This window comes from Saimiri boliviensis, chromosome 11 (genome assembly GCF_048565385.1).
Source record: "Saimiri boliviensis isolate mSaiBol1 chromosome 11, mSaiBol1.pri, whole genome shotgun sequence".
NCBI lineage: Eukaryota > Metazoa > Chordata > Mammalia > Primates > Cebidae > Saimiri > Saimiri boliviensis.
Window position 1 is genome coordinate 27,085,216 of NC_133459.1, and position 22,169 is coordinate 27,107,384.

The 22,169-nt window shown below is 41.1% G+C and overlaps 1 protein-coding gene across 13 annotated transcripts in view; it reads left to right on the forward strand.

Moving 5' to 3' along the window:
* Positions 1–22,169, forward strand: part of PHACTR4 (phosphatase and actin regulator 4) — a 124,137-nt gene that overhangs the window by 26,019 nt on the left and 75,949 nt on the right. For 12 of the 13 annotated variants that reach the window (XM_074380363.1, XM_074380364.1, XM_039473900.2 and 9 more), the window contains one exon: positions 9,166–9,219. In XM_074380363.1, coding sequence (XP_074236464.1) covers positions 9,204–9,219 — 16 coding nt within the window. In that variant the 5' untranslated portion in view covers positions 9,166–9,203. Of the gene's footprint in view, positions 1–9,165; positions 9,220–10,550; positions 10,673–22,169 lie in introns of those variants that run through there. The other variant, XM_074380373.1, reaches the window with a different exon arrangement.

Sequence of the window (22,169 nt, forward strand, 5' to 3'; positions counted from 1 at the left end):
CAGTAACAAGTTTGTGTGTGATTAATATTTGAAACTAACTTGTGCTGATTTGTCCCATGAAAGATCATGTAAGTTCTCTCAAGCAGTAAATTTTTATTTTTGATTTTTGCCTGACTTGTTAAGCTTTCTCAGGAGGGAGAAGGTTATTCTGAAGAACAAGGATCTAGCATTACAGCAATTTCCCAGAAAGGAATAGAAAAGGCAGAAAATTATTTCATACTTGATGGTTTCCATCTTAGTAAATTCATTTATATTTGTTTGTACAACCTGAGACTATCCTGGACATTCAAAATGAAACAAGGAATGAAGCTATTATTAGGGTAGTTGAGAAAAAAAATAATTTTTGCTTTTAATATCAAGTTTCTACCCTATAGTACATGCTTCTGTGTTGCTTTCGCTAATTTGACCTAGCCACAGTTACCAAGTTGAGGAATTGATATATTTGAAGAGTTCCATTAAAGCTGGGAAGAGGATAGTATATTTTAGATTTCTCATATACCTATGATATCACCACTAAGGCTGTGGCTACCATTAGCAACCATTAGCTGCAGGAAGAGGAAGGAGTAAGGTTAAGTAGAAGGTAAATAATGAGTTGTGCATGTTGAACATAGGTTTGTAGATATCTAAGTGGAGATGTTGAGTGAGTTGGACATGTGAATTTGGATCTCATTCATTGAAAAAATAGTTACTGAGCACTTGCTATTTTATAGGAGCTATTTTAAGTGTTGGAGATAGCAGTGGAGGAAAACAGCCAAAATGCCTGTCCTGAAAGAGCTTATATTTTAGTGAGAAGAGATTATAAAATTAAAAAGTAAATATGTAGTATATTAGAATAAATACTTTGAGAAATAGAAACCTGGAAAGAGGTAAAGCTGAGGTGGAGTGGTCTTGGTGATTGCAGTTTAAAGTAGGGTGATGAAGAAGGCTTAACTGAGAAGTTAACATTTGAGCAAAGACCTAAAAGAATTGAGAAATGAATATGGAGGGAGGGATATTCCAGTGCAGAGGGCCTCAGCATGCCTGGCACATCGAAGGAGCAGCAAGGAGGTTCATCTGCCTGGAGTTTAGTGAGGAAGGAGGAGAGTACTTGAACATGATGGGAGTATGTGACCTTTGTCTTAGGGCATTAGAAGGTGTTGAAAGGACTTTGGCTTTTACCTTGAGCTTCTGAGAGAGATCTGGACTGAAAATATGTATATGTTTGAGCATCATCTGTTTACTGGTGGTTACAGAGGCTGTCGGAATATTTCTGTCTTGCACAGGCATCAAGTTAGTAGAGACACAAAGTAGGCTTCTCCTCTGCAAAAACTACATAGGATTTTTCTAGCAAGGCATCCTTCGTTTGTGATTCTGAAAGAACAGGGATATTTTGTTAATGAAAACTTTCCATCACAAATGTAGGATCATCCCCTAGGATTGATATTATAAGAACATTAATCAAAAAAAGTAAATGAATACTGTGGGTTTGGAAGAGTTCAGTATAATATAATAGAGAAATTAGAGGTTTATAAGAGTCCCTTGGAACATGTCAGAGGACCATGTGGTATTGGAAAATTGTGATCTGTGATTTAGATAGCTTAATATTGTAATGGGAAAGTATCACATGGCTGGCAAACTGTCAGCAAAGTCCTATGCTTAAAAGAGTACTGTCCTAGATTGGGTTTTCTTTGAGGCAGACTCTGATAGTTCAGCCTGAAGAATGTTTATTAGGAAGTGCTCTTGGGATCAACACCCATGGAAGGGAGGGGACAGGAACAGCAGTATTTGGGCAGAGGGAGAAGTCAAGCGGCAATAGAGATCCAACAGGAGCCTTAGTGGACCCCATAGGGGCTCTGGCACTAAAATGACCTATTAGGGTTGTCTTTTGTGTGCTGTAATGGCTGGGGTTACACCCTGGCCTTGATTGGATGTGGACCCCTGAGAAGGATATGACCTTCCTTGAGTTAGCTCTTCATATCTGAGGCAATTCCTGAAGGGATTGACAGTTATAGGCTGTCTGCCAGCAGCAGTCCCATTATTCCTTAATGGGGGATCCAGCCAGTACAACAGCATGCTACCACAGTATACCCTGGTGTTGCTCAGATCTACTACTTAAAAAAATATATATATTTTTGAGATATAATTTAAACTCTATGCAATTTACAGTTACTTTATAGTTTAAAGTACACAACTCTGGCTTTTAATATATTTGCAGGTTGTACAACCATCACTCTAATCAATTTTATTTTATTTATTTATTATTATTTTTTTTTGAGACGGGGTTTCACTCTTGTTACCCAGGCTGGAGTGCAATGGCACAATCTCGGCTCACCGCAACCTCCACCTCCTGGGTTCAAGCAATTCTCCTGCCTCAGCTTCCCTAGTGGCTGGGACTACAGGCGTGTGCCACCATGCCCAGCTAATTTTTTTTTTTTTTTTTTTTTTTTTGAGACGGAGTTTTGCTCTTGTTGCCCAGGCTGGAGTGCAATGGTGCGATCTCGGCTCACCGCAACCTCCGCCTCCTGGGTTCAGGCAATTCTCCTGCCTCAGCCTCCTGAGTAGCTGGGATTACAGGCACACGCCACCATGCCCAGCTAATTTTTAGTATTTTTAGTAGAGACGGGGTTTCACCATGTTGACCAGGATGGTCTCGATCTCTTGACCTCGTGATCCACCCGCCTCGGCCTCCCAAAGTGCTGGGATTGCAGGCGTGAGCCACCGCGCCCTGCCTCTAACCAATTTTAGAACACTTTAATTACTCCCAAGAAGACCGTTCCCCTTAGCTGTCACTCTCTAATCTCCTCCCCACGCACCTCTGACATAGGCTACTGCAACTTTCTGTCTCTATAGGCTTACCTATCATGGACATTTCATGTAAGTGGAATCATACACTGTGTGGCCCTTTGTGATTAGCCTCTTTCATTTCGTGTGTTTTAAACGTTTATCCATGTTATAACATGTGTCACTATTTCATTTCTTTTTATTGCTCAATGTTCCATTGTATTCATTTTGTTTATCCAGTGATCAGTGGATAAACATTGTTTTTCACTTTTTAGCTATTATGAATAATGCTGCTATGAACATTTGTGTACAAGTTTTTCATTTGTTTGTTTTTGAGACTAAATCTTACTCTGTCCCCAGGCAGAGGTACAGTGGCGCCGTCTTGGGTCACTGCAACCTCTGCCTCCTGGGTTCAAGTGATTTTCCTGCCTCAGCCTCCTGAGTAGCTAGGATTACAGGCGCATGCCACCACGCCTGAGCAATTTTTGTATTTTTTGTAGAGATGGGGTTTCACCATGTTGGATAGGCTGGTCTTGAACTCCTGACCTCAAGTAATCTACCCGCCTTGGCCTCCCAAAGTGCTGGGATTACAGGCATAAGCCACTGCGCCTGGCTTGTGTACAAGGTTTTGTATGGACATATGTTTTTATTTCTCTTGGATATATACCTAGGAGTAGATCATATGGTAAACTCTGTTTTACTGTTTGGAGAACTGTTACTCTTCCTCTGCTACATCATTTTGCATTCTCACCAGCAGTGTATTATGGCTCCAGTTTCTCTACATCTTTCCTAATACTTGTTATGTATTTATTTAACTTTTATTGTAGGTTCAGGAGTACACATCCAGGTTTGTTATATAGGTAAAGTGTGTGTCACACGGGTTTGGTGTACAGATAATTTAGTCATCCCTGTAATAACCATAGTACCTGATAGGTATTTTTTCTGATCCTCTCACCCTCCACTGTCAAGCAGGCCCCAGTGTCTGTTGTTCCCCCCCGCTAGTATCCATGTGTTCCTGGTTTAGCTCTCAACAGTTGTTATTATCTTTCTTATTTATTATAGCCATCATAACGGGTGTGAAGTGTTATCTCCTTGTGACATGATTTGCATTTCCCACAGGGCTAAAGATGTTGAAGATCTTTTAATGTACCTGACTGTACATCTTCTATTAAGAAATGTTTATATACATCCTTTGCCCATTTTTAAGTTGGGTTGTCTTTTTGTTGAGTTAGTTTTCTTTATATATTTTAGATATAGGTTCCTTATCAGATAGATGATTTGCAAAAATTTTCTCCCATTCTGTGGGTTGCCTTATCACTTTTTTGATGGTGGTTTTTTTTGTTTTGTTTTTGGTTTTTTTTAAGACCGAATCTTACTCTGTTGCCCAGGCTGTAGCTCAGTGGCATGGTCTCAGCTGACTGCAACCTCCACCTCCCAGGTTCAAGCAATTCTCATACCTGAGCCTCCTGAATAGCTGGGACTACAGGTGCAGGCCACCATGTCCAGCTAATTTTTGTATTTTTAGTAGAGATGGAGATTCACCATGTTGCCCAGGCTGATCTCAAACTCCTGAACTCAGGTGATCCATCCACCTCGGCCTCCCAAAGTGCTGGGATTTCAGGCATGAACCACCACACTCAGCCCCAAGGATGTCTATTCCAATTTAACATTCACTGACCAGGGAATAACCTCCAGGAGGGTCCACAAACTTAGGAAATCCACTATGAGCTGGTTCTTGGCCAGGATCCCATTTATTTCATGATCCTTATAAACCCATGATGACACTTCAGACTCCAGTATCAGTGCCAACTTGTCTGTCCTCAAAACATGAAAGTGTTCTCCTTTCCTCAGTTTATAGTTACCTGAGTAAATAGCCATAGGAAGAGCAACTTTCTAATTTGCATGCTCACTTGGGAGTGGGCAAGAGGTCCCTTTGGAATTGCCCTCCGAAGCACTATGGCACTGCTAACACACAAAGGGAAGGAATGGGGCCAGAGGGTGTGCAGTGGTTGGCCAAGAGCCCTTCCTGGGGAGATAGCAGAAGTCAGGCCTTATGTGGGCTAAGGCACCAGCCCCCTGAACACATGCTTCATTTTCCCATCAGACTTAGAGAATTTATAGATATAAGAATTTCAAGATGGTGACTGCAGAGTGTTAAACTTCAGGTACAGAGACATTCTAAGCACCAGAATCCCTGAGACCTATATTGTTTAAGTCTCTCAGTCCCACAGATTTTTCAGGGAATTGTTATACTTTGGTGTTGCAGGTTCCTTTCCCCTAAGTACCTGGCCTCCTTCAATTAATGGGTTTAGGATGTGAAGTAGACTTAATTATAGAAATTGGACATGGGATCTTGATTTTTTTATTGGGATGACTGCCCTCAGAATCCTGATCTTTTAACTTTCATTTATTTTGATGTTACAGATAGAGTAGTGCTCTTACAGGCTGCTCATCTGTTTTGCCGCCAGTGACATCGTGTTCTATTAGCTGTCTCCATAAATCTGTGAGTCATATTTGATTGCCAGTCTGATCTTGGTGATCCTTATGGTAACTGTATCCACCGGAAGTACTGTGACTTGGTCTCCTTTCAGGGTCCTGTCATGGCTATTGTATTGCTATCAGTGAGCCTAGGTTTTTTTGTTTGTTTGTTTGTTTGTTTTTGTTTTTTTTTTAGATAGTCTCACTTTGTTGCTCACGCTACAGGGCAGTGGCCAGATCTCGGCTCACTGTAACCTCTGCCTCCCAGTTTCAAGTGATTCTCATGCCTCAGCCACCCAGATGGCTGGGATTGCAGTGGTGCACCACCACACCTGGTTAATTTTTGTATTTTCAGTAAGAGACAGGGTTTCACCATGATGGCCAGGCTGGTCTTGAATTCTTGGCCTTATGTAATCTGCCTGCTTTGGCCTCCCAAAATGCTGGGATTACAGGTGTGAGCCACCACGCCTGGCCTGAGCTTAGTTTTATAACAACCTCTCCTTTGAAGGAAAACTAGTGAACTTCTTAATGATGCCAGTACCCCCTCACCAGCACATTTCTTATGGCACCCTCCCATCCTGTCCAAGGAACATAATCATTTGATGGGTTTTATGCCCAGATGTAATGCATCCTTGTCAGCATGCCTACTTCACTAAGCCTTTTAATCCCTTCCTCCTCTGTCTGCCACTGCAGTCTTATATTGCAACTTTGCTAGCATGGGACATTGTATACTTCCAGCATCTAGAAACCATCCCAGTAGTAAGTTCACACCCTATGCTGAGTTTTTTGGCAGGGTGTTGAATCCTGTATCTCTAAAGAGTGGTTGATAACCTCTCCCTTCTCAATCTTATATTCTGTTCAAGTGCTTATTTGTTCAAGGACCCTCAGAATTTGGTCACATGTGTACTTCTCTGGATGTTTCCAGTACATGCTGGATAGGTCTTGCAGTTACAGTTCCTTTCTGACCTTCCAGGCCCAGCACATCTGTATTGGTTTGTGCTGTGACCCACTTACTGCAAGTTAAAGGCCTGCTAAGAGGAGTGGTCAATAGATAGGAGATAATGGTGGCAGATCCTGAGGGGCATTGTTTTTTGGGGAGTAGCATGAGGAGGCTTCTGCATTATCATTCTGCAAGAGAAGGGCACTAGTTCTTAAAGGGTGAGTGGGCTACTTTTGCAATCTTGGGGTTAAACCAGGCGTCCCCAAACTGCGGCCCTCTGAGGCCATTTATCCGGCCCCCCACCGCACTTCAGGAAGGGGCACCTCTTTCATTGGTGGTCAGTGAGAGGAGCACAGTATGTGGCGGCCCTCCAACGGTCTGAGGGACAGTGAACTGGCCCCTGTGTAAAAAGTTTGGGTACACCTGGAAACAGTATCTGGGCATTTGAGATTTTTGTAGGGGCATCAACTCAGATGTCTTCATCCCCTGTATTAGGGGAATGAAATTGATATAACATACCTCCCTTGGCTGAATCAACTTTCTTTGGAGTTGAGCTACTATGATAATTACCTCCTGGGCCTAGTCTTCAACTGTTTTGTCCTCCTGCTGCAAGAGGAAAGAGCCTGCTTATAAGTTACCAATGAGGCCCTGTGACATTCACCATTGGCTGTTAGTCTCTCTCTTTTTCTAGAGCACCAATTGAATTTAGCAATAGCCATTCAACCCCATTGTCATTATAGTTTTCTCCTTACTGTTTGTCTTAGTCCATTTTGTGTTACTGTAACAATACCATAGACTGAGTAATTTATAAAGAAAATAAATGTATTTCTTACAGTTTTAAAGGCTGAGAAGTCTAAGGTCTATGGGTCCTCCATGTGGCAAGCACCTTCTTGCAGTGTCATCCAATGGCAGAAGGGCAAGAGAGCTCAAGAGAACAAGGGGGTGCTGAACTTGCTTTTATAACAAGCCCACTGTCCTGATAATTTAATCCACTCATGAGGGCAGAGCCAAATCACTTGTTAATGGTCCCATCTCCCTCTCCCCCACCGCCCCCCAGGGGTTTGGTCTGTCACCCAGGCTGGAGTGCAGAAGTGTAATCATGGCTCACTGTGGCCTCAAACTTCTGGGCTCAAGAGATTCTCCTGCCTCATGCTCCCAAGTAGCTGGAAATATAGGCATGTGTCACCACTCCTGGCTTCTTTAAAAAAAATTTTGTAGGGATGGGATCTTGTTATGTTGCCCAGGCTGATCTCAAATTCCTGGGCTCAAACAATCCTCCTGCCTCAGCAGTCCCATCTCTTAATACCATCACCATGGCAATTCAATTTCAGCACAAGACTGGGCATGATGGCTCACACCTGTAATCCCAGCACATTTGGAGGCCAAGGCAGGAGGACTGCTTGAGCTCAGGAATTCAAGACCAGCTGGACAACATTGTGAGACATCATCCCTACAACAAATTTTTAAAAATTAGCCAGCTGGGCTGGGCGTGGTAGCTCACGCCTGTAATCCCAGCACTTTGGGAGGCCGAGGTGGGTGGATCATGAGGTCAAGAGATCGAGACCATCCTGGTCAACATGGTGAAACCCCGTCTCTACTAAAAATACAAAAAATTAGCTGGGCATGGTGGCGCGTGCCTGTAATCCCAGCTACTCAGGAGGCTGAGGCAGGAGAATTGCCTGAACCCAGGAGACGGAGGTTGTGGTGAGCCGAGATCGTGCCATTGCACTCCAGCCTGGGTAACAAGAGGGAAACTCTGTCTCAAAAAAAAAAAAATTAGCCAGCTGTGTTTTCATGCACCTGTAGTCCCAGCTTCTCAGGAGATTGAGGTTAGAGGATCACTTGACTCCAGGAGGTTGAGACTGCAGGGAGCCATGATTGGGCCACTGTGCTCCAGCTTGGGTGGCAGAGTGAGACCCTGTCTGGAAAAAAAAAAAATTCAACGTGAGTTTTGGAGGGACATTCAAACCATAGCACTTTTCAAGTACCTGACACATCTAATCAACTAGATAGATAGCACTGTTCATCACTAGTGGAAGTTTAAGAACTAGACCAGGACCTTATGCCAGAAATTATCCATGTTACACCTACCACCAGCAGTAGGATCCTCATTGCTTTCTAGTATGCTAGTGATTCAACTCTGTAACCGCATCTTACTCCCAAGTTTCTCTAGTCATTCCTGGCACCAACTGTCAGTATGTTGTGATCTATAAAAGCAGGCTCTGAATTGGAGTTTAGTATTTAGACAGTTAGGGAATGACGTTAGGATAAAAACCATGGGAGGAGTAGGAAGCTGGATAGGGCAGATTTGACATTTGTCTTGATTGGGAGTGCAGGAGGTTGTGTATTATACTTAGTCAACTTTCTTTTGAAATATTTTTTGTTTTATTTTTATACTTATAAACTTACAGCTTACTGAACCATTCTCCTGTGTCTAAAATAACTTCCATTTTCCTTAGGCAAAAACCAATTCCCTTCCTCAGAGATGTGCTCCATGCCCTTTCTCAGGTGTTGTATTTTTCTTACAAAAAAACTTACCTTTTTTCTTATACTCTAGTAAATTCAAAATGAGGATTGGAAAGGGAACTTATTTGAGGAAACTGAGAATAATATATTTTAAGACAAAAATTAGTTTTAAAATATTTAAATGTTTTATGATAGTTTAGTATTGTGCATCTGTATCTCAATTCCCTTAAAATAACTCCCAGCCCAGTGCAGTGGCAGGTACTTGTAATCCTCAGAGGCTGACATGGGAGGATCACTTAAGCCCAAGAGTTAAAATCCACTCTGGGCAACAAAGGGAGATCCTGTCTCAAAAAAAAAAAAAAAAAAAACCCGTCATTTAATAATTTGTGCATTTCTATAATGATCCACTTTTAAACTATAATCGATGTTACTGAATTAGGTTTTGGTTTTTTTTTTTTTTAAGTATAAAAGGTGATGGACTACATGTATTAAGTGTATCATTTATCTTTTTCTCTTTTTAGAAGCAATATCTCACCACCCTAAACTGGTTAATAGTGGCATGGAAGATCCATTTGGTGAGTATCACCTGCATTTTCCTTAGTAAATGGCATTTCTGTTCTTTCCTCACCTCCATTAAAGCTTTGAGAGTAAATTGTTTTTTTTTTTCATGTTCAGTATGCTACTCTCTAGAATAATGCGTCTCAAACTTTTTGCTTCTATAAGGATTCGGTTGCATACTTAATGACAGTTAGAGTGCCAAAAGCCTTTCGTTTATATGACATCTATTAATATTTACTGCATTATAAATTAAACCTCAGAAACTTTAAAAATATTAATTTGTTTAAAAATGACATTGACAAACTCATTACATATTGCATAAATAACATTTTTAATGAAGAATAATCAAGAATCTTAAAAATTGCCGGTAAAAACAAAAGAAAGAAAAAAATGTAAAAAAAGAAAAAAAGAAAAATCAAGAATCATTTGACAAGTTAAAATGAGAAGTTTAAATTTCTTTATCTTGGCTGGCACAGTGGCTCAAGCCTGTAATCCAAGCACTTTGGGAGCTGAGGCAGGTGGATCACTTGAGGCGAGGAGTTCGAGACCAGCCTGGCAAACATGACAAAACCCCACCTCTACTAAAAATACAAAAATTTAGCTGGGCTTGGTGGCACACACCTGTAATCCCAGTTACTCCAGAGGCTAAGGCATGAAAAATGCTTGAACTCCGGAAGCAGAAGTTGCAGTGAGCTGAGATCACACCCTGCACTCCAGCCTGGGCAACAGAGCAAGACTGTCTCAAAAAAAGAAAAATAATTAAATAAATTTTTCTATTTTGATCACTCAGTAACTTACATATACATCTCTTTGGTTGGAAATGTAGTTCTGCTAATATTTCAGAAACAAATGTTCTTTGTAGTGCTTCATTAGTACATGGCCAATGAAAGATAATATGGAAGTAATCGGGTGCGGTGGCCCACGTCTGTAATCCCAGCACTTTGGGAGGCCAGCAGGCGGATCACTTGAGGTCAGGAATTTGAGACCAGCCTGGCCGACATGGTGAAACCCCTTCTCTACTAAAAATACAAAAATTAGCTGGGCGTGGTGGTAGGCACCTGTAATCCCAGCTACTTGGGAGGCTGAGGCAGGAGAATTGCTTGAACCCAAGAGAATTGCTTGAACCCAAGGCAGAGGTTGCACTGAGCCAGGATCATACCACTACACTCCAGCCTCAGTGACACAGAGAGACTCCATCTCAAAAAGAAAAAAAAAGAGATAACGTGGAAGTAATCATAATAGCAGGCATGTGTAATACATATATGTATGTGTAATACATATATGTATGTGTAGTGTGTGTGTGTGTGTGTGTGTACATATATATTTTTTTTTGTTTTTTTTTTTTGAGATGGTGTCTCACTCTGTCACCCACGCTGGAGTGTAGTGACACAATCACAGCTCACTGCAGCCTTGACCTCCTGGGCTCAGGCAATCCTCTCAACTGAGCCTCCTGAATAGCAGGGACTACAGGTATGCACCCCTATGTGTGACTTATTTTTTTTTTTTTTTTTTTGGTAGAGAGGACTTTGCCTTGTTGAGCAGGCTGGTCTGGAATTCCTAGGCTTAAGAGATCCACCTGCTTTGGTCTCCCAAAGTGTTGGAATTACAGGCATGAGCCACTGCACCCAGCCTAATATTTCTAGATAAGTTTTGCCTGCGTATATTTCATCTAGCAACATGAGTAAGGGCATATAAGTCTAGATATAAAAAGGTTTAATATCTGCCTTTTTGGCGATAAAGTCATTTACTGTGTGTTGAAATCTACCCACCCCCCCGCCTTTTTTTTTAAGACTGGGTGTCACTATGTCACCCAGGCTGGAGTTCAATGGCTATTCACAGACACAATCATAGCATGCTACATCCTTGAAGTCCTGGGCTCAAGCAATCTTCCTGCTTTAGCCTCCCACATAGCTAGGACTACAGGCATACTTCAAAGAATTATTTACGATATTCTAGAAATAAAAGTAGTGAGGGAATTATTTATTTGTTTATTTATTTATTTATTTATTTATTTGAGACAGTCTTACTCTGTTGCCAGGCATCAGGCTGGAGTGCAGTGGCATGATCTTGGCTGACTGCAACCTCCATCTCCCAGGTTCAAGCAATTCTCCTGCCTCAGCCTCCCAAGTAGCTGGGACTACAGGTGCTCACCACCACACCCAGCTAATTTTTGTATTTTAGTAGAGATGGGGTTTCACCATGTTGGCAAGAATGGTCTCAATCTCTTGATCTGCCCACCTTGGCCTCCTAAAGTACTGGGATTACAGGCATGAGCCACTGTGCCTGGACATAGTGAGAGATTTTTAAGAATAAAGTACCAGAGAGATAGACCTAAGGTCTCTCGGACCTTTTCTGCATGTACAGATGCTTACACATTTCATTATATAATATTTAAATATCATGTTTGTTAATATCATATTGGTCTCATTGAAAAAAATGTTAAATGTTGGGAAGCTGTCAGGCTCACTCTGGATATAAATTTTCCAAAATTTTAATTTCACTTGAAAGCTTGAATTCTATCACTGGCAACAAATACTGTCAATTTTCTTTATTAGTGACAGGCTTACTTTTGAGAAAATGCATGTCAAATAGCTAACCTTGATTAACATAGTTTGTTTTTCAGTCTTTCAAGTAAAAATAGTATTCCAGGAAGAAAACTATCTAGTTCAGTTTGCAACTCAATCACACAAATGCCTTTCCTGGAGTTAACCATCATACTTAGTATGCAAATGTGCTTTATACATAACTTCTGTTTCATCATACACAGTAATAAAAAGATATGTACTAAAGGGATGATATTTATTAAAACTAATATTTTTATTGCTTTATCAAGGATATTCTTAAAATTGAATTTATTTTTAACCATAACTGTGCAGTTGTGAAGAATACAATGATTTCTGCTACAGCTTGGCGCTGCTGCCTTGATTTGTCTTAAGGTGCTAACACTTTTGCTCACCATTGCTTTTGCTCTGTCAGTGCAAGTATCAACACAGTGGAAAAGGAAAATAATTTTTTGCATTCTTATGTATTCAGTTTTACTTCTTGGACTCCTGAAAGGATCTCAGGGATCCCCAGAGTTCAACGGATTATACTTGCTTCATTTTCCTGAGGTTCTTAGAGTTCCATCTATGGAAGTCATGAGTTAAGACTTAATCCTGGCAACTGTATTGGGCAAGGTTGGATCTTGGACATTTGACAGAAATATGGTCAGAGGGAGTGAGTAGCTCTGTGGTTTCTCCTAAGCAGGAGTACCCCTCACTGCTACCCCCGGGCTGTAGGAGGTGAGCAGTGGGCCAGTGAGCATTATAGTCTGAGCTCCACCTCCTGTCAGATCAGCAATTAAGTTTCTGTATACCCTCCCTTTGTAAATATTTCAACATGACTTGTTGAAAATATTTTTAGGCGTGTGTTTGATTATTTAATGAGATGTATCAGTTTGCATTCTGAATTTAAAGCTAGTTGCAAAGGCTTTATTCATATGCATAGCATTCTGGAAACAGATTTGTAAGATAATACCTCCTTTTTATTAGAATTTGCATCATATGGGAAATATGAGAAGCACTTTGTTAAGATAGCAAATAGAATTTATTATTTCCTAAACAAAGTCAATTATTTTTTTCTTATTCTGTATCTGAATTTATAAATTATTATGATGATATTATAAAGGAGTTTTTTTCCTGGCTGTTTAAGAACATTTGCCAAGGAGCCATACTCAAGACATAATGCACTTCAAAGTTCATGGGAAAACATTTCGTGATGTTATGTTGTTACCAGTTGAAGCTCAAAATATGCCAATAACATAGTCCTTTCCTCCCTCCTCTTTAAGAATGAAGAACAAAATACAAGCTTAATTAGTTTTGAGATCCTCAGGGTGTAGGAGATAAATTCCTCCAGTATTACATGATGCCAGAAATTATGCTAGTTCCATTTTTTCGCCTAGTAATCTTCATGAGATTATTATAAATACATATTAAATATCCTCTATTGTCTTATTTCCTAAAGGAGTATAAACTTATGGAGGTCAATGTCTTTTTACTGTTAAATCCTACCCACTGCCCAGTAGTAAACACACAATACACATCTGTATGTGTTTCTTCTGGTGGTTTTAATTTTTCTGCATAAGATATAATTACCAATCTTAAGGAAAATAGAATACACAGACACCAGATTCTGTGCACTTGAATAACAGATGTTATGTAATTATTTCTTCTGTCAGTAGAAAAATATGAGCCATAGTTGTAGTAGTAGTACAAGCCTGGAAAGGTAGTAATGCTGACATTCTGGACTATTGCCTATATCCTCTCACCACTTTTCATCATTTCTGACTACTCCTTACTCCTGGAAAATCATAGCAAGTTGAATAAGTTGACTAAATGCATAGAATTTATCTAGTCATGGCCGGGCGCGGTGGCTCACGCCTGTAATCCTAGCACTTTGGGAGGCTGAGGCGGGTGGATCACGAGGTCAAGAGATCGAGACCATTCTGGTCAACATGGTGAAACCCCATCTCTACTAAAAATACAAAAAATTAGCTGGGCATGGTGGCGCATGCCTGTAATCCCAGCTACTCAGGAGGCTGAGGCAGGAGAATTGCCTGAACCCAGGAGGCAGAGGTTGCGGTGAGCCGAGATTGCGCCATTGCACTCCAGCCTGGGTAACAAGAGCGAAACTCCGTCTCAAAAAAAAAAAAAAAAAAAAGAATTTATCTAGTCATCTGAATTTATTGCTGCAAACTGAGCCCTGAATTTATTGCTGCAAACTGAGCCCTTAGCAGTGTGTCATGTACCTTGCATAAGCAATGATATATATTTCCTTTCCTTTTTTTTTTTTTTTTTTGAGCTGGAGTTTTGCTGCTGTTGTCCAGGCTGGAGTGCATGCAATGGTGCCATCTCAGCTCACTGCAACTTCTGCCTCTGGGACTCATGATTCTCCTGCCTCAGCTTCCCTGGTAGCTGGGATTATAGGTGCCTGTTACCATGCCCAGCTAATTTTTTGTATTTTTAGTTGAGACAGGGTTTCACTATGTTGGCTAGGCTGGTCTCGAATTCCTGACTTCAGGCTATCCACCTGCCTCCCACTCCCAAAGTGCTGGGATTACAGTCATGAGCCACCACGCCCGGCTCAGCAATGATATATGTCATACAAATGTTTTCTCCCAGCCTGTGGCTTGTCTCTTTGTTTTCAGAGCTTTTAAATTAATGAAATCCAATTTAATTCATTTTCTCTTTTATGCTTCATAATTTATGTGTTTTCTTTAAGAAATCTTTGTTTAACCCAAGATCACAAAGGTTTTCCTCAATTTTTTTTCTTTATATGTTTATAGCTTTGGGTTTTATTTTAAGTCGTTGATTCTTTTTTTTTTTTTTTTTTTTTTTGAGTTGGAGTCTCGCTCTGTTGCCAGGCTGGGTGCAGTCTTGGCTCACTGCAGCCTCCACCTCACAGGCTCAAGCAATTCTCCTGCCTCAGACTCCTGAGTAGCTGGGATTACAGGTGCCCGCCCCCACACCCAGATAATTTTTGTATTTTTAGTAGAGACGGGGTTTCACCATGTTGGCCAGGATGGTCTTGATCTCTACCTCTTGATCCGCCCACCTCAGCCTTCCAAAGTGCTGGGATTACAAGCGTGAGCCACCATGCTTGGCAATTCTTTTGTAGATATGGTACAAAGTTGGAAATTTTTTGGTTTTTTTTTGTCCACTGAATTGCCTTGACACCTTTGTTGAATTCCTGATGAAATGGGTAATCTTTTTTTTTGGCTGGTCCCCTGCTTTTCTTCCTCCCAAAATGGGTAATTTTCTTTTTTTCTTTTTAACAGATGGAGTCTTGCTCTGTCGCCCAGACTGGAGTGCAGTGGTGCAATCTTGGCTCACTGCAACCTCTGCCTTAAAGGTTCAAGCAATTCTCCTGCCTCAGCCTCCCGAATAGCTGGGATTACAGGTGTCTGCCACCACACCCAGCTAATTTTTGCATTTTTTTTTTTTTTTTTTTTTTTTGAGATGGAGTTTTGGCTCTTGTTACCCAGGCTGGAGTGCAACAGCGCGATCTCGGCTCACCGCAACCTCCACCTCCTGGGTTCAGGCAATTCTCCTGCCTCAGCCTCCTGAGTAGCTGGGATTACAGGCACGTGCCACCATGCCCAGCTAATTTTTTGTATTTTTAGTAGAGACGGGGTTTCACCATGTTGACCAGGATGGTCTCGATCTCTCGACCACATGATCCACCCGCCTCGGCCTCCCAAAGTGCTGGGATTACAGGCCTGAGCCACTGCGCCCAGCCTAATTTTTGCATTTTTAGTGGAGACAAGGTTTCACCATGTTGGCCAGGATGGTCTCATTCTCTTGACCTTCTGATCCCCCCACCTTGGCCTCCCAAAATGCTGGACTACAGGCATGAGTCACCGAACCTGGCCTAAAATGGGTAATTTTCTAGGAAAATATAATTTGCCAAAGTGACTCAAGAAATGAAAATCCTATGTAGACTAGTGTTAAAATGTGATTAGACCAGGGGTATTATGGACAATTTAATGTTGATGAAACAGATGATTGCAGTAGTCCCTCCTTATCTACAGGGGATATACCAAGACCAAGACTGTAAAAGGATCCTTGAAATCATGGATAATGCTGAACACCAGTATATACTGTTTTCTCCTGTACATGAATACATACCTGTGATAAAGTTTGGATTATAAATTAGACACAATAAGAATTTAACAACAGTAACAATAAAATAGAACAAATAAGTAAAATAAGGATTACTTGCACACAAGCACTTCAATACCGCCACAGTTGATATGGCAACCAAGATGGCTGCTAACAGATTAACAGACAGTGAACATATATATGGTGTGGATATGCTGCTGGACAAGGGGATGGATGATTCACATCCTGGGCAAGACAGAGCAGGATAGCATGAGATTTCATCAAGATACTCAGAGTGGCACATGATTTAAAACTTACAAGTTATTTATTTCTAGAAATTTTCCATATTATATCTTTGGACTGCAGTCAACCACAAGTAACAGAAACCCACAGAAAGTGAAACTGCAGATAAGAGGGGACAGCTCTATAATGCTTTATCAATCAGTATAGCAGAGAAAAAGAAAGTATACCTGTTTATTTTAGAAAGTTAGCAAAATCTTCGTAACTAAAAGCTGACAAGCTGGGCACGGTGGCTCATGCCTCTAATGTCAGTCCTTTGAGAGGCCCATACAGGAGGATTGCTTGAGCCCAGGAATTCAAGACCAGCCTAGGCAATATAGGGAGACCGTGTTTCTACAAAAAAAAAAAAAAAAGCCAGGCACGGTGGTTCACACCTGTAATCTGAGCACTTTGGGAGGCTGAGGTAGGTGGATCATGAAGTCAGAAGTTCAAGACCAGCCTGACTAAGATGGTGAAACCCCGTCTCTACTAAAAATACAAAAAAAATTAGCTGGGCATGGTGGCAGGCACCTGTAATCCCAGCTACTCAGGAGGCTGAGGCAGAGACTTGCTTGAACCTGGGAAGCAGAGGTTGCAGTGAGCAAGATTGCACCACTGCACTCCATCCTGGGCGACAGAGCAAGACTCCCATAAAAAAAAAAAAAACAAGAATCTTTTAAAAAGTTAGCCAGGTATGGTGGCAAACATCTATAGTCCCAGCTACTTGGGAGGTTCAGGTGGGAAAATTGCTTAAGCCCAAGAGGTCGAGGCTGCAGTGAAATGAGATTGTGCCACTGCTCTCCAGCCTGGATGGAGGACAGAGCAAGACTCTATCTCAGATAATAATAATAATAAAAGCTGACAACGATGGTATAAAAATACATTTGTCCAGCTGGGTACAGTGGCTCACGCCTTATACTAACACTTTGGGAAGCCGAGGCAGGCAGATCACCTGAGGTCAGGAGGTCGAGACCACCCTCACTAACATGGCGAAATCCTGTCTCTACCAAATATACAAAAAAAATTAGCTGGGCATGGTAGCAGGCATCTGTAGTCCCAGCTACTCAGGAGGCTGAGGCAGTAGAATCGTCTGAACCCTGGGAGGCAGGGGTTGCAGTACGCCAAGGTTGCATCACTGCACTCTAGCGTGGGTGACATCACTGACTCTAGCATGGAGCATCACTGACCCCAACTCAAAAACAAACAAAAAAATGCATTTGTTCTATTCCACTTAATTCAGTTATAGAAAGTCTGTATAAATTATATGTAGATTAAATCCAACAAATCATTATTTTTTTCTGATTACACAGACAATCTGTATTTATTTAAGAACATATGGCATAAAGGAGAACATTTTAAGGCCAGGCTCACTGGCTTACACCTGTAATCCCAGGACTTTGGGAGGCCAAGGTGGTGGATCACGTGAGGTCAGGAGTTTGAGGCCAACCTGCCCAACGTGGTGAAATCCCGTCTTTACTAAAAATGTAAAAATTAGTGGGGCATGATGGCTTGCGCCTCTGGCCCCAGCTACTTGGGAGACTGAGATAGGAGAATTGCTTAAACCCTGGAGATGAAGGTTGCAGTGAGCCGAAACTGGGCCACTGCACTCCAGCCTGGGCAACAGAGTGAGATTCCATCTCAAAAAATTAAAAAATTTTTAAAAAGAGAAAAATTGGCCAGGCATGGTGGCTCACGCCTGTAATCCCAGCACTTTTGGAAGGCTGAGGCAGGCAGAGCACGAGGTCAGGAGTTGGAGACCATTCTCACCAACATGGTGCAACCCGTCTCTACTAAAAATATAAAAATTAGCCAGGCATGGTGGCGTGTGCCTGTAATCCCGGCTACTCAGGAGGCTGAGGGAGGAGAATTGCCTGAACCCAGGAGGCGGAGGCTGCGGTGAGCCAAGATTGCGCCATTGCACTCCAGCCTGGATAACAAGAGCGAAACTCCGTCTCAAAAATAAATAAATAAATAAAGCTTTAGTTAACCTAAGAATAGGATAATTTATTTTTACTCTTAAAAATTTAAATAATAATGATGCCTGCATTTCTACCAAATTGATTTAAAAATTGATAACATTAAAACACATTTTATAAAGTAAAGCTTGTTAGGTAAAGTCTCCTTTGGCCACCTCTGTCTAGCGACAACCCATACATACCATGAAGGTTGTGTATATCCTTCTAGTTCTTTTTTTTTTTTTTTTAAATAGAGATGGTGTTTCACCATGTTGGCCAGGCTGGTCTCGAGCTCCTGACCTCAGGTGATCCGCCCACCTCGGCCTCCTAAAGTGCTGGAATTACAGGCGTGAGCCACCACGCCCAGCCCCTTCTAGTTCATTTTTTTTCTGTTACAACATTGCTTGCATACTTTAATATGATCAAGACACGTTCTCTGTGCCAGGTGCAGCAGCTCACACCTGTAATCCCAGTGCTTTGGGAGGCTGAGGTGGGCAAATTGTTTGAGCACAGCCTGAGCAATATTATGAGACTCCATCTCTATAAAAAATTTAAAAATGAACTGGCAGTAGTTTTGTACTCCTGTGGTCCCAGCTACTCAGGAGGCTGAGGTAGGAAGATCATTCATGCTTGGGAGATTGAGGCTGTAGTGAGCCATTGATATGGTTAGGCTTTGTCTTCCCACCCAAATCTCATCTTGAATTATAAACCCCATAATTTCCATAATCCCCACATGTCAGGATAGAGACCAGGTGAAGGTAATTGAATCATGCGGGCAGTTTCCCCCATGCTGTTCTCCTGTTAGTGAGTTCTCAGGAGACCTGATGGTTTTATAAGAGGCTCTTCCCCCTTCACTCAGCCCTTCTCCTTCCTGCTGCCTTGTGAAGAAGATGCCTTGCTTCTCCTTCACCTTCTACCATTATTGTAAGTTTCCTTAGGCCTCCCCAGCCATGCTGAACTGTGAGTCAATTAAACCTCTTTCCTTTATAATTTTTTTTTTTTTTTTTTTTTTTTGAGGTGGAGTCTCACTCTGTTGCCAGGCTTGAGTGCAGTGGTGCGATCTCAGCTCACTGCAACCTCCACTTCCTGAATTCAAGCTATTCTCCTTCATCAGCCTCCCTTGTAACTGGGATTATGGGCGCCTGCCTCCACACCCAGCTAATTTTTGTATTTTCAGTAAAGACGGGATTTCATTATGTTGGCTAGGATGGTCTTGATCTCCTGACCTAAGGTGATCCATCCGCCTCGGCCTCCCAAAGTGCCGGGATTACAGGTGTGAGCCATCATGCCTGGCCTCCTTTATAAATTACCCAGTCTTGGGCAGTTCTTTATAGCAGCTGAGAACAAACTAATACAAGCCATGATTGTACTACTGCACTGCAGCCTGGGTGACAGGATGAGACCCTGTCTCAAAAAAAAAAAAAGGATTGTTACCTATAGAAAATTTAAAGGAGTTGAGTAATTCACAATAACAACCCAAATTATAAAATACCTAGGAGTGATCTCAACAACTTAGCCTATATAAAACTAGAAATGTGCTGTAGATAAGTAAATAGATGTATTTATGTCAAGTAATGGGAAAAACTAGAAAAATTATTGGTGTTATTTAGTCCTAAATCTATCATATAGGTTTAATACAACATTAATAGTTGAAGAGAAGTTACATTTGCTTTTGATATTTGACAAAGTGATTATCAAATATAACTTAGAAAAAAAAGCCAAGAAGTTAACAAACCACCCCTTTTAATTGGTGTACAATGCCAGTTTGGTCATACTAAGTTTTGTAAGTTCTTAGGTGTATTTTTGGACTGTATATTCTGTTCTCTTGAACAATTTGTCAGTTTTTGCACCAGTTCTACAATGTGTTTATTACTACAGTCAAAACAACCTCACTGGCTGACTTCTGCATGTCCCATCATGTTAAAAATGACTTTTCCTGATCAGAGCTTTGAGCTGACTCAAAGGCAGAGTAGTTTTTACAAGAATACTGTTTGAAACATCAATGAAATCCAGAGCACATGGGCATGTGCACATATACACATACACACTCACATGCTATAATCAAGGCTTCCACTGAATGAAGATAATGGTAATATAATGGACCATTTTATAGATGGTGCTGATGGATGGCCTCTGATTAGTCATTGAAGATTTGTGGGTTTTTTAATTCATCAAACCAGTGTTTATCTTGTGTTAGCTAGAGTTACATCTTATCAGATTGTAATCTATAGCTATAGCTTTCCGTTTTTCTGTTGCATAAAAAGATTAATATTATATTTGACCTATTTAAGCATTTTTAAATTTTTTACTTAGGTTTCCTTTGGTGCTGCTATATTCTTTGTTTCTCTTAATTTATTTCCCAAAATAATTTAGATGCTCTAAAAGGTAGGTCTGGCTGCTTTATTTTGTCCATTTCCCCTCATAGGGTGAGTCAGTCTTTTTCTCACTTCAGTTTAGAGCTTGGTAATTAAAGGGCACAAATTGCAACAAGGTTTAAGAATTATGTCTTAAATAGCACAAGACAAAAATGACACCAAAGAAAGGACATTCCTGCTAGGTTGGGGAGCTTGGCTTAATGCTAAAGATATGCATTTTTTTAGTTCTGGTTATAATCTCATAATGCATCCAGGATAGAGGGCTTAATGTTGGTTTCAATAAAGACCAGTTACTATCCTAACCCCATCCCAAAGGTGAATGATGGATGGATGTATGATCGGTGGACTGATTAATTCATTTTTGTTGGCTCATTAATTTCATTTTTATTAATAAATTTTTGTTGGCTTACTGCCCTAACTGCCATGAAGGAAAACAATGAGTAAGTTACATTTTCAGCTCTCAAAGAGGAGATTGAGAACTTTTTTTTTTTTTTGAGACGGAGTTTCGCTCTTGTTACCCAGGCTGGAGTGCAATGGCGCAATCTCGGCTCACCGCAACCTCCGCCTCCTGGGTTCAGGCAATTCCCCTGCCTCAGCCTCCTGAGTAGCTGGGATTACAGGCACACGCCACCATGCCCAGCTAATTTTTTTGTATTTTTAGTAGAGGCGGGGTTTCACCATGTTGACCAGGATGGTCTCGATCTCTTGACCTCGTGATCCACCCGCCTCAGCCTCCCAAAGTGCTGGGATTACAGGCTTGAGCCACCGGAGAACTTTTAATGTAAGACAGAGGGAAGTGATTTTATACAGATAAAAAATACTTTCGTTATTGAGATATCCTGCCATGTTATTCAGCATGATTTGTACTATGGAAATTACTGAAACTTAATTGTATAGCATCTATATAGTCAGCCCTCTGCGTCCGAGGGTTTCACATCCATGGATTTAACCAACCACAGATTGAAAATACTTGGAAAAAAAATAATTATACAATAATAAATGATAACACAATTTTTAAAATATGATACAAAAACTTTACATCACATTTACACTGTGTTAGGTATTATAAATAATCCAGAGAAGACTTAAAATATTCAGGAGGATGTGTATAGGTTATATGCAAACACTTTGCCACTTTATATAAGAGACTTAAGCATCCATGGATTTTGGTGTCCAAGGAGAGTCCTAGAACCAATCCCCCTTGGGTACTGAAGGATGACTGTATTTCCCTTGTTTTCCTTTACTTTTTATTTTTAAGGCTAGTCAAGTGAAGCAGTGGGAGTGGAGAAGGAACAAATCTGTAACTGATTGTGATCGATTAATTGTAAATCCTGCTGCACTCTGACCAGCCTATATTTCTTTTTTTATATCTGTGTTCTTTGAACAGATTCATGGCAGTGTCTTTAGGGCAAGTTTTTTGTTTTATTGTGTTTGTTTCGTATCTAAAAAAAGAATTTGGTGAACATGGGGAAATAGGAAAAAACTGGAGACTTTTCTTTTTTTTTGAGACAGAGTTTTGCTCTTGTTGCCCTGGCTGGAGTGCAATGGCGGGATCACGGTTCACCACAACCTCCGCCTCCCAGGTTCAAGCGATTCTCCTGCCTCAGCCTCCCGAGTAGCTGGGATCACAGGCATGTACCACGACGCCTGGCTAATTTTGTATTTTTAGTAGAGATGGGGTTTCTCCATGTTGGTCAGGCTGGACTCTTAACTCCCAACC